The following is a 12350-nucleotide window of genomic DNA, read 5'->3' as shown; positions in this document are numbered from 1 at the left end:
TTTTGGTTTAAACTCCACTCGTCATGTTTGGAGGAAGAAGAATGATGAGTACAACCCCAAGAACACCATCCCAACCGTGAAGCATGGTGGTGGAAACATCATTCTTTGGGGATGCTTTTCTGCAAAGGGGACAGGACGACTGCACCGTATTGTGGGAAGGATGGATGGGGCCATGTATCGTGAGATTTTGGCCAACAACCTCCTTCCCTTAGTAAGAGCACTGAAGATGGGTCGTGGCTGGGTCTTCCAGCATGATAACGACCCAAAACACACAGCCAGGGCAACTAAAGAGTGGCTCCGTAGGAAACATCTTAAGGTCCTGGAGTGGCCTAGCCAGTCTCCAGACCTGAATCCAATAGAAAATCTTTGGAGGGAGCTTAAAGTCTGTGTGGCCCAGCGACAGCCACGAAACCTGAAGGCTCTGGAGGAGATCTGTATGGAGGAATGGGCCAAAATCCCTGCTGCAGTGTGTGCAAACCTTGTCAAGAACTACAGGAAACGTCTCATCTCTGTAATTGCAAACAAAGGTTTCTGTACCAAATATTAAGTTTCTTTTTCTGGTGTATCAAATACTTATTCCCCACAATAAAATGGAAATTAATTATTTAAAAATCATACAATGTATTTTTCTGGATTTTTGTTTTAGATTCCATCACTCACAGTTGAAGAGTACCTATGATAAAAATTACAGTCTTCTACATGCTTTGCAAGTGGGAAAACCTGAACAATCAGCAGTGTATCAAATACTTGTTCTCCCCACTGTAAATATCAAGACTAAAAAACATATCAAATTCAGCCTTCCATGATGTGAGCACTTTAGTACATGGGTCAGTGTTTGTACTGTATTTCCTGGCTCAGGTGCAGAAAAATTGCTTGTGTTAGCATTGTCGGGACATAAGATCTGGTGTGGGTCTCCCCTGCCTGGTGCAGTGCCAGTAATGTGAGCAGCTCACACCACAGAGCCATGCATGTACACAGCTGTCCACTGGTCCGTTTCAGCTGCTTCTTTTACATGGCAGTCTATAGTAGGCCCAGCTCTTGGGGGAGTGGGAGCCAGCTTCTCCTGGTGATCTGCTTGGCTTAAATGAGTTGATAATCTAACAGTTTAATTTAGAACTAACTAACCAAATAAACATTAGGAATCCAAGCAGCTGGATTCATTGCCACATCTTAAAATAGGCTGTCAGAATAGTTTTGCCATTGTTTGAACAAACTGTGGGTGCAGCCTGTGAAGATACACAGCCATATCAGAATATTATAACCGCTACACCTAATATAGTAAGAAGAACCACCCTTTGCTCAGATGACACTAGAGAGTTGTTGTGGCATGGACTGTATTAGGTGATGGAAGGTGTTCATTATGGTTAACTGGTCCATAACTTTGGCGTGTTGATTGCTCTGTACCTCTTGCCAAAGCCGTTGTTCCCGTCTGCCATTAATGGCCTGTGGGGCACCACCGTTATGCCGTCAGGAGGCACTCAATGTGTTAGAAGTCCATTACTCAGTACACCTCTACTCTGGTGGCTCTAAAACTTATTGATTTCTGAGATTCTACCAAAGAATAGAATTGCTGTTCTCATCTGTTGGTAAGGGTATTTTAAAGGTCTTACACAATGAGGCTTTCATTTTTCTGATGAATGACAATGAAGTACCTTAACTCAGACTGCTGCCTTGGTAATCTGTCATTTTTCATCTTTGAACCAGAAAAGTGTATGTTCTCTGTTTCACTGCAATGTGATAAATTTTCTTTTCTTTTCAACACATACACAAATACTTCATGTGCTAACAAGCAAATGAATTCTAATGAACAGATATTTTATTGTTTGCAGTGTGGTAACAGAAGGTGAGCATGAAAACAGGCAGTGACATGGAAGTAAACCCTACACTCTTACAAATAAAGGTATGTCAAATGGTTCATTAAGTGGTGCCATAGAAGAACCACCATGTTTGGTAAAATGTGTGAATGTGAAGAAGCTTTTAAAGGTCAAAGGAACCTTCACTTGCTGCAAAAGGTCCTCACCACTTTAAAGGTTCTTCAGACTCTATTACAAACATGGGTTCTTATTTAAACACCTTAATTCTTAAGATGCTATGTGCTTGGAATCCCATTTCCCATGACTAAAGCAACTAAATAGCTGGATATCATCGTTCTTGGACTAAAACTGGAAGGTAGCTTTTTGTTGACTAGTTTTACTTACAACATCATAGTCCAACTTGGAAATCCAACATTTTGGAGCTGATGTACCTACAGCTGTAGCCATCCTAAATTCACTGGGCTGGATAAAAAATGTTTGCCGGTGTTCTGTAAAGTTTGTCCAACCTTGCAACATTTTCTATGGAAGGATACATTTGTGGATGGAGCATAGATAAAAAAAAACCTCTAGTGACTTGCTAATGGCCTTTATCCAATTCAGGGAAGCAATGTTTATGAAGTCATTATTATAGGTCTGAGACTAGGCCTGTGGTTCACCCTGTGTGCAATGAAGGTAAAAACTCATTCCATTCGTAGCTATTAGCAATTATCCCACACTCTTCATAAATCCACATCTGGTTTGTGACTACTACTATGGTACACTCTTTAAAGAACCATTTAAGGAAGGCAAAAGTTTCAAAATGTTCAAAATGTTCTTTGAGTTGTCATGGTTCTATCTAGAACCATTTTTGAAGAAGCCCATTTTAAGAGTATAGCTTGTGGGTAATGTCAACAGATTAGACACAAACTCTTATATCAGCACCCAATAATGCAACTCCATTATTTTACACATTTCCTTTATTAATCTGAAAATGAGAACACATTGTGAAATGCTTAGAAGCTTGTCACAATAAAACCTGATGTGTGCTTTAAATACATTAGGCAAGAGTGGCTTTAGAGTTATAGTTTCTTCAGCTTAAATGGTACCAAGTTTTTACAAATCTGATTAAACTGTTATACTGAAAAAATTAGACAAATGTGTAATGTGTAAATCTGTAGTAGTATTCAATTCAGTGTATGGTAGACTGTGTCAATGCTGGTAGTTTCCAGAATTAATGACATGATAAGAAATAACAATGTAATGAAAACCAATAAAAACATGATTCATATGTACATCACAAGCATGATATGGTGACAAAATATACAAAACACTTTTTCACCATTATGAAAAACATGCCCTGTAAAGAGTCTGTCTAACAAAACCTTAATAAGCAGTTCTAACTTAATTCAGCTGTGACTTTAATACAACTCATCACTATTAAAGTGTGAAGAATGAATTAAAATCTGGTTAAAGCATGAATCTGCATCAGTAGCACGTTGTCTTTCAAACTCTACTTCAAGCTTTGAGGAGACTGCTTTCAATCATAGTCTATGATTTCCATCTGCAGCGGGATCCTCATTTACTGTAGTCATGCTTTCCGCACAATCACGACTCTGAAGTGAAACCAAACAACCATAAACGTATCTGTAATAATCAAATAGTCGGGGGCAAAGTATAAAATGATGCAATCATAATTCAACAGAAATGTGTCATTAATGGTTGTAGCCGATTACTGTGGTCTTGAAATGCCAACCAGAACACTCCAGAAGCTCCAAAAAAGCTCACTCTGACTACCATGACTGTTCAGCTTTATCGTTACTCTCCAGTTTGGGAAAAATTGAGATGTAAACTGTTAAAAGTGGAAAAACAATTCTTGTATACATATTTGTTGAAGTTTTAGAACACCCCCAATTTGTCCTGTTTTATTGAAATTTAATCTGTTCAAGTTCATTGAATAACCTGAAATGTTACAAAGTGTAGTCATCCAAAATGGTACAAAGATAAGCAGTAGACGGACAGGCCTTATAAGGATACAAAATGAACTAAACATAGAAAATACATTTTTAGGAAAGTCATTGGTTAACATTTTACTGCTGCTCTGTAGCAATGGAAGTATATTAAACCTGGAAAATTGATTCACACCATTTCCAATTATGAACCTACAAATCTGTAGCATAAAAGCAGTGTTGGAACAGACTGTGACTGTGCACTCTCTACCACAGTCATTAGAAAGCATTGCATATCTGTATTGCTTTCATAATAGCTTGAAAAAGACACTTAAAGAAACACAGATAGACTATTAGAGCTCTAGAGAGTGTGATGAGAACAGTTTCTACACCATCAAAAGATTAAAAACTGAGAAAATACTGAGGAGGTCTGGAACAGGTCAGACTGACTCAAATCCTCAACAGAACCAGAAGACAGGTTTCTGAAAAACTTAACACTGGACCAAGTCTCAGTTTCAGCCGTAAAGAACAGAAGACTCAGGGCTGCAGGTTTGACAGGTCAGTTAGCTGTCAGAAAGTCAGTGCTAGAATGGCTAAACAAGAAAAGCATTTTGAGAGTGTTCTAAAACATTAGTGTGAGAATTGTGGCCCCCTGAAATGATATGATAATAAGAACATATAACACAACAGACATATCTTTCCTGCAACAGCAATGCACCTGAATCATGCTGTTTTTGTCTGGAAATGTTGGCTTAACAACAAAGCTTATTTTGCCCAGCTTTATTTATATTAACCCAGGCTTCCAATTCACTGTACACAAATACATTCAAAATCTACCATTCCAATTCACCACATCCCAGACAAACATAATCCGAGCGTTTGGTCTTTGTCTTCCATTTTAATCAGTGTAGTGACAGTGTAGGTCCCAGGTTCCATCTTCTGCTTCTTTAGCTTCTTGCCTCAGATCTTCCTTCTGCTTATTTTGCTGCAGCTACATCACAAAATTAAGAGAGATTATTTCAATGGATACAATAATTTTGCTAATACTTTGTGTTTAGCAATATCTACACAAAAATAAAGGTTCCCTAAATTATATATATATATATATATATATATATATATATATATATATATATATATATATATATATATATATCGGAACAAGAAAGAGTAAAGAACAGTTGGTTTAACAGTTTAAAGAACCTCCACACAATGCCTTTTTTATTTTTTAGAAGGAAATTAATGCAACTTGGTATTGTCCCCACTAGAGGTCACTGTGGAACTTTCAAATGGTCAGAAAATCTTAGTCATTTGTTCACAAACATCATAGCCAATCTCCACTGTGTTAAGGTCTCCTGTCCACAAGTCATCTTGTTCCTTAAACAAGCCTATGATTATGATTTCGCATCCTCACAGACAAGCCTTTCTAGCAGAGGTGGTGAGTACTTGATGAAGTGTAATTACGTATAAGTTTTCCATGATTTGTATGTTTTACTTAACTTTCACTGAAATGAGAGGAAAAACATACTTTTCTCTCATTACATTTTCATGTAGACAATTAAGTGTATCATAAATTTTGATCACTGTAAAATTGAACTGGACACACCTATGCTAATTATGTGCGAGGGCCAGTACTGTCAATTAGCTGCTAGGTTAAAGTTTTTGGCCTGATTATGCAGCATGTGATCAGCTCATACTAAGAAAAGTTAGGACATTTAAAAGGCAATAAAACAAGAATCTGTTATTGGTTAATACATTCATGCCTTTTTAAAACTTACTTTGACTTATTTAACTGTATTTTGTAAACATGAACAAATGCAGCACACTAAAAAACACTGGGACAAAAGGATATTTACAGCTATGCTACATCAGATTTCCTATTTAGTTTTTTAGTTTAGAAATTGAGGATACTAACTGGAGTGGAGTGCTTGATACAAGAAGCGTGGACTCATCTGACCTCCTCATGTCTACACTGTCTTTCGGGTTAATCTGAGATGAGCTCAGGCCTGGATAACTCAGTGGCATTTCCGCAGAGATCTGATGCATGGCTTTGAGTGCCTTAACAAGTTGCATTTCCTGATGCAGCGGTAGACTGTGTGTTAAATGACAGCGGTTTTCCGAAGAGCTCCTGCGCCCAATGTGGCTATATTTATCACAGTAGCATGACTGTTTCTCAAGAAACGCTGTCTGAGGGCTTGAAGGTCATGCACATTCAACAATGGTTTCCGGCCTTGCCCTACATGAACTGAGATTTCCCTGGATTCCCTGAATCTTTCCACAATATTATGTGCTGTAGATGGTGAAAGAGCAAAATCCCTTGCAGTCAAGCTTTGAGAACTGTTTGAACACAGTCCATCTTTCCTACCCAAAGCAGGATACTTTTTTGGCATTTCACAAAATGTCCCAAACATTGTAAAAAAAAAAAAAAAAAAAATTTTTAAGCCATTTGCTTTTGTATCTACAGCCTATTTTCACTCCATACGTCCACTGTAAAGTAAAATTATGTAGAGTTCTCTGAGTTCTAGATTTCATAAAAGCGCCTTCAGTGTTGCAAGATTTGGGAATGTTCATTTCTTACTTTCTTTTTTCTGCTAAACGTTCCTGTAGCGTGTGGATGAGCACAGACAAACAAAAGCGTGAGCATGGAACGTGCTGTGTTTATGTACTGACATTCTGCCAACTGACCACTGCTCAGCACAATATTGTGGAGCCACTCAACGCTCCAACAATAAGTAAATAGGAACACACATAGATACTCACAATGCTGTATTGACTGCAACAATAGCTGTTTAGAGTCACAGCACTTGGTCAAGTCCTAGGAGACACATTCTTACGTGCTGACACCATTTCCCCTGTCACGTAGCCACAAACACTGATTAAAGCTAGTGCCTGCGTTTCTACTTCAAAGGTAAAGATGCTGCAAGTGTGATAATGCTTCTAGGTTCCATGTGGAATCCACGCGACAACAGTGACGTTAAAAACCCTCCCTTTTTCTCGGAAAGCGCGAAAGACTACAGGGCTACAGTCTAGGGACACAAAAAGGCTATTGCGAGCTTCCAGTGCCACACAATGCCCCCTCTCCAAAACGGGCAATATATGGCAGAGGAAGTGGCCATTTTCCAATGGTCTTTAAGGGGTGGAGTGAGGGGAAAGAGGTGGAGGGATAAACAGCAGGAAACACCTTCCCTTGGCCAAGCCCGAAGCAACAATGTGATATTAAAAGAACTCGGTTTCCTCTAAGTAAATGGAAGCGGAGCCCCTGATAAAAAAGCAATAGAGGGAGCAATGTGGGCAGCTGAGGGGGAGGAAAGGAACAATTTGGAGGAGAAAACAGGATTAGATCTGCTCCTTCTTCCAGCACTCCCAGAGCTGCTTTGGCTTCAGAAGATGCCTCTGAACTCAATCAGTGAGGAGAGCGTGTAAAGACTGGCTGAGTTTTTGAAGTTTTTGAAGTGCCTGGTCGAAGTTGGCTATCGATTTCTAGGAATGGGCTAGGCCAAGATCCTGGTGGTGGTCCCATTTTTTGGAAATGGGCTTTGAAAAAATCAAATAAATAGGAAATCATGCATTGGTGGGTTTGGACAGTAAATATTAGTTCTATGGCTAAAAACGATGACTATATTTGTGTTGTAGACATAATGACCCAACGGTCCCATTACCCCACGGTAAAGACGCTCCAAGGCTTGTTACACACTAAAGTGTATTGTTCAGTAACTGCAGGGACTTGGGTTGGGCTAATCTTTGGTAATAGTTTAAAAAATATTTTTTAACAAAGATTAAAAAGGAGAATTTCCAACCTTCCTATCCAGTCGCAGAGAGTGGTGGTCCATAGGCTTTTTAAGAGGTTAAACCACTCTCTGCGACTGGATTTTATGGGAAGGTTGAAAATTCTCCTTCAAAACCCCAATAAATATCAGATTAGATCGTGAACAAAAATAAAGGTGTACCACATTTAATATTCATTGTGGACAACTCAGAGCTAGATTCTGGGATCTACTTGTGGTGTCTAAAGCTCAACCTGTATAAGAATTATGGGTGCAATATTTTGTATAACTGAATCAGTGCTGGTATTAAAATCGCTGCTCTTATAAACCACAAAACTGAGTAACATACCGTTCTCCTCAGCACCTGATGTTTTCACTCCCAGCAGCATGACCCCATCTTTGTTACTTTCCGTCCTCTGGAACGAAGCACTAAGTGACATGGAAGCAATGACAGAACGCTGTTAGCACCACAGACAGAACCACATTTCACCATATAACATCATCGTAGTGTAGTGTGAACTCTGCATTAGGGGTGCTCCAACAGCAGGACTGGAAATCACTGCTGCAGTCTCCAGACATACAGCACTAAAGGCCCTTCAACATCTTCAACAGGCAACAAACAAAAGCCTATGCAGTCTTACTAAAGAACACAAGGACTTGATGGCAACGTAACAGTAGTACAGGCTTACTGTTTTCATTCATATAAACATTAAGGACCAAGGAGCACTTTACAGCAGAAGAAAAAAGGCTGATGAACATACTAGAGCAAGGACCTTCTAGAGTAAGGGAAGGTCATGCAGGTTGTCTTTTTAGAGGCATATGGCATTGTTGAATGTTTGAATCCATTTTAGCAGACCTGTATATGCCACATATACACACGTGGACAAAATTGTTAGTACCCCTCGGTTAATGAAAGAAAAACCCACAATGATCACAGAAATAACTTGAACCTGACAAAAGTAATAATAAATAAAAATGCAATGAAAATTAACCAATGAAAATCCGACATTGATTTTAAACCATGCTTTAACAGAATTATTTTAAAAAGTAAACTTATTAAACAGGCCTGGACAGAAATGATGGTAGCTCTGAAAATAATGTGACCAAAGGGACGTTTCAGTGACCATTGTGGGTTTTTTTTTCATTCACCAAGGGTTACCAACAATTTTGCCCACATGTGTAGAAGCATAGAGGCACCAGAGAAGGATGTGATGTATCAAACTGCAAAAAAGTCCAAAGGAAAATGGAGACCTCAGGAATCAGAGCGGAATCAGACCTCAGTCCTCCAAACCACTGAAGGGTTTAAGACTCTTTGGACTGCAGGCCCAATGACTTTTAAAGCTAATCTTACCTCAGTGTTTACATTGCTTAGTATATTCGCAAACCAGCCATTAATGTTACAGGTGTTAAACACACGAACTAGTCTACTTCTACTGTAATTCTTCTCTGTGTCACATTTCCACATCAAAGACTGCATTAAAGAAGTGTTAAATCCTGTTTTTACTAATAGAATCCAGAATGGAAATTCCAATTCAGTACTGTTGTGCTTGTACAATGACAGTAGAGATGGTTGCTTCTAATCCATATATTTGGTTGCTTCAACCTCTGCATGGTGAACATACATTAAGAGAGCACAAAGAAACTAATAAGTTCAGCACTTTGGTTAAGCACTGCAAGAAGAGAAGGCCATGAGGTGGTCTTAACATGGTGCTGCAAGAAGCTGCCTTAGTGTCTGATCTCCCAATCAACTCAAATACTCACTTCTCAGTTCCATTATCTGTTGTCTCTGAAAAGGAAAAACAAAAAGAGAGAAAAAGAGATGAAGCCAATATCAATCTATAGCTTATCATTTTCCACTGTTTATGCTAGTAATCATCTAGCCTTTCATAAAGGCTCAATTTCTGACCACAGAAGCACTTTTCTCTGGAAATGTTCAATTAGTTAGTTTGTTGTTTGGCAGACTATGGCAAACTATAACCAGTCAATCTAGAAATCTGATACATGGCAATATACAGATTTTAAATATATGGCACATATTAGAAACTATAAAATTCCCTCATATACAACATAAACCTTTCAACGTTTCAAATATAGAGTATATACTGCATTTCAGCCATATTTCCACATTCAGAAATATATACAGATCCAGTCAAAATGTAGTTTGGACCAATTTCAGTAGTTCAACACAACTAACAGAACACATGCTTTCTCCACATTCACACAGAATGACACTGTTAAAGTGAAAACTACAGGAATTTGTATGATTGGGATCATTGTCCTTTAGGAAGCTCCAATGATGCCCAGATGTTAGTTTCCTCACAGAAGGCATGATGGTCCAAGACTGCAAGTTTCCAGTGACAGATGAGGAAAAGCAGGGTGCTCTTTTCAGCATATGCTTCTTCTTCCTCATCCAGACATACAACTGATCCATAGCTCTACAGAACATGAGCCCAAAACTTTTCTGGCTTATTTATCTGGATTTGAGCAGATTGGTATGGAGAATGCTCCTTAGTGTGCTGAAATGGAATCTTCCTGCAGGTCTTCTGCAGTCACTTGAGGGTTTTTGACCACCTGCCACCTCAGAAATTTGGTGGCAGCCGGCTTCTTCCTTCTGATAGATCAAGGTAGCATAGCCAGTGTTCCTGTAACTGTAATCTTGTCTAACCGTATCTCTAGGAACATTCAGTACCTTTGCTCTTTTGTGTCCCTTTATGTACACATACTTTGAAATATATGGCCAATCCTTATAGATTTATGCATATAGGATCGTATATCAGATTTCAGTTTGAGAGTGACTGTGTGTTTATTAAAAAAGTAACAATATGTCATATTTGAGGCTTTTGATAAATACCTGGGTGATGGTGGACTTTGAAAAATTTGGACCTGAAATACATCGCTGCAGCCAAAGTAGCAACTCCCACAGGCATCAGAATCCAAAGGTATTTTTTATTATCGGGAACATCTGAAAAAAAAACAACAACACTATATCTACTATCTGCTGTATGGATAAAGTGACAGGACATACTGATTCACATTCTGAATATGATCTCTGCTTGAGCATCATGTTGTATAAGAAGATGAAATTCAGGTTTTAGTGTATTACAATATTTTGCTTGTTGTACAACGTAGTACAGAGGTGTTTATTTTCCTATTCCCTATTTAATACCACTTTTGTTTCCCCAAAGAACCTTTCAACACACTCACATAAGCCAAATCCCTGTTTATTTAAAAATTTCTGCATCTTTAAAATTTTCAATTATAAACAAAGTCACTCAAATTTGGTAATGAATGCATCATTGTAGAGAAACTTACTGAGTTGGACTTATTCTTACAACCGCAGTCATAGGAACCGGGCGCCTGTTCAATACCTCTAAAAGCTCCCCCGCAGAACATGTTGCAAACGTGTTGTTGTAAAATGCAGGGTGTTGTAAAGCAACATAGTAGCATTTGCATAACATTTGTAGCATTACATAAAAAACTCCAAAGCTTCACTGGTGCTTTTGGATAACAAATGAAATGGCTGTATCTGTGACAGGACCCCTGGTTCCTGTCCACAACACTGCAAATACATCAGAGTAAATACACTAAGCCTATTTAAATGCCTTATTTACACATCAGCCACTGAATTATGTAGAAACCTTGTTTGGTGGAAGATGTGTGTGCCTTCATAGTGAACTAGTGTAATGTCCAATGCTATCAGAATATGATGTATGAACCAAATTGAAATCACTGTGCTCACTGTGATGGTCATATGGTAGCACTGGACTAAAGCCCCTATGAGGTCTCAGACTGGACATGGTCTTACAGAAAATAACAATTAAGTAAATAAGACATGAAATGTATTTCTCTTGGTTGAGGTTACGCTAGCAAATGCTGAAAAGACTGTATGATGTTTGGCAAACTTTTCCTTGATGCTGCAACAGGAATAGCAGCCTGCTAATCAAGGGATTTTACAAAGTAATGGACTCTAAAAATGTGGTAATTACTGTTGGGTTGAATCATGTGCATCTGAGATCATCAAACTGTGCTGGATTAAATCACAAGATTTTGGATATGATGTTTAGTGAGTTGTGTAAATTGTACAGTTGTAGATGTGGAAACTAAAATATCAACCCAGTGACTCTGATTAGCAATTTCCCTGTAGGGAACATGAAGTTACTGTATGTGGCGGACATCTCCATGAATGTTTAGTAGAGTTAAATACAGAGAAACGTCTGAAATACCTGTATTGTCAAGTGAAGCATCAGTCTGGTTCTCTATGGAAGAAAGAAAAATGTACATATACTTATGAGAAAAATAAACAACACACACCTGAGAGAGAAGTTCTATTCCTTCTACTACATTTCTGTTCACCCAGGTGGAAAACAATGTAAATGAACCCTCAGAAGGAACAACAGGGTCCAAAAGGGTACCTTAAAGTCACAGAGTGCATGAAGGCAACTCTTAAAACAGTAGTGCAATTACAGTGGCATGCATATGTCCGGACGCCACGGTCAAAATGTAATATACTGTGAATAGAAAAGAGAGCATCCTTTACAGTTTCAAAATAACAAAACATGGGAGGGGCTTGAAGCAAAGGTTTGGGTATCCTGTATGGTCAGTATTTAGTAACACCAGTCTTTGGCAATAATCACAGCTTGTAAGTGCTTTTTGTAGCCAGCTAAGAGTCTTTTAATTATTGTTTAGGGGGTTGTCACCCATTCTTCCTTCTAGCTCTGTGAGATTATTGGGCCGCCACTCAATGGTGTTTAAGTTGGGGGACTATGAGGGCCATGTCCAAACCTTCAGTTGTCTGTTATCTACTTCAGCTACCCGTTGAAACTCCGCTGACTCTTAACAAGCTTAAA

General features: G+C 38.6%; 1 protein-coding gene across 10 annotated transcripts in view; it reads right to left on the bottom strand.

The window, feature by feature from the left end:
* Positions 1-2752: 2752 nt before the first annotated feature.
* The window catches only part of LOC140562348 (uncharacterized), a 28246-nt gene continuing 18648 nt past the window's right edge, over positions 2753-12350 (bottom strand). For all 10 annotated transcript variants that reach the window (XM_072687897.1, XM_072687896.1, XM_072687901.1 and 7 more), the window contains 5 exons: positions 11727-11759; positions 10355-10465; positions 9265-9289; positions 7853-7932; positions 2753-4730 (listed from right to left, as the gene is read on the bottom strand). In XM_072687897.1, the coding sequence (XP_072543998.1) occupies positions 4717-4730; positions 7853-7932; positions 9265-9289; positions 10355-10465; positions 11727-11759 (263 nt within the window). In that variant the 3' untranslated portion in view covers positions 2753-4716. The remainder of the gene's footprint in view (positions 4731-7852; positions 7933-9264; positions 9290-10354; positions 10466-11726; positions 11760-12350) is intronic.

The sequence above is a fragment of the Salminus brasiliensis genome, chromosome 9, assembly GCF_030463535.1.
Source record: "Salminus brasiliensis chromosome 9, fSalBra1.hap2, whole genome shotgun sequence".
NCBI classification, from domain to species: Eukaryota; Metazoa; Chordata; class Actinopteri; order Characiformes; family Bryconidae; genus Salminus; species Salminus brasiliensis.
Note: the sequence above shows the minus strand (reverse complement) of the source record. Positions and strands in the feature narration are given on the sequence as shown.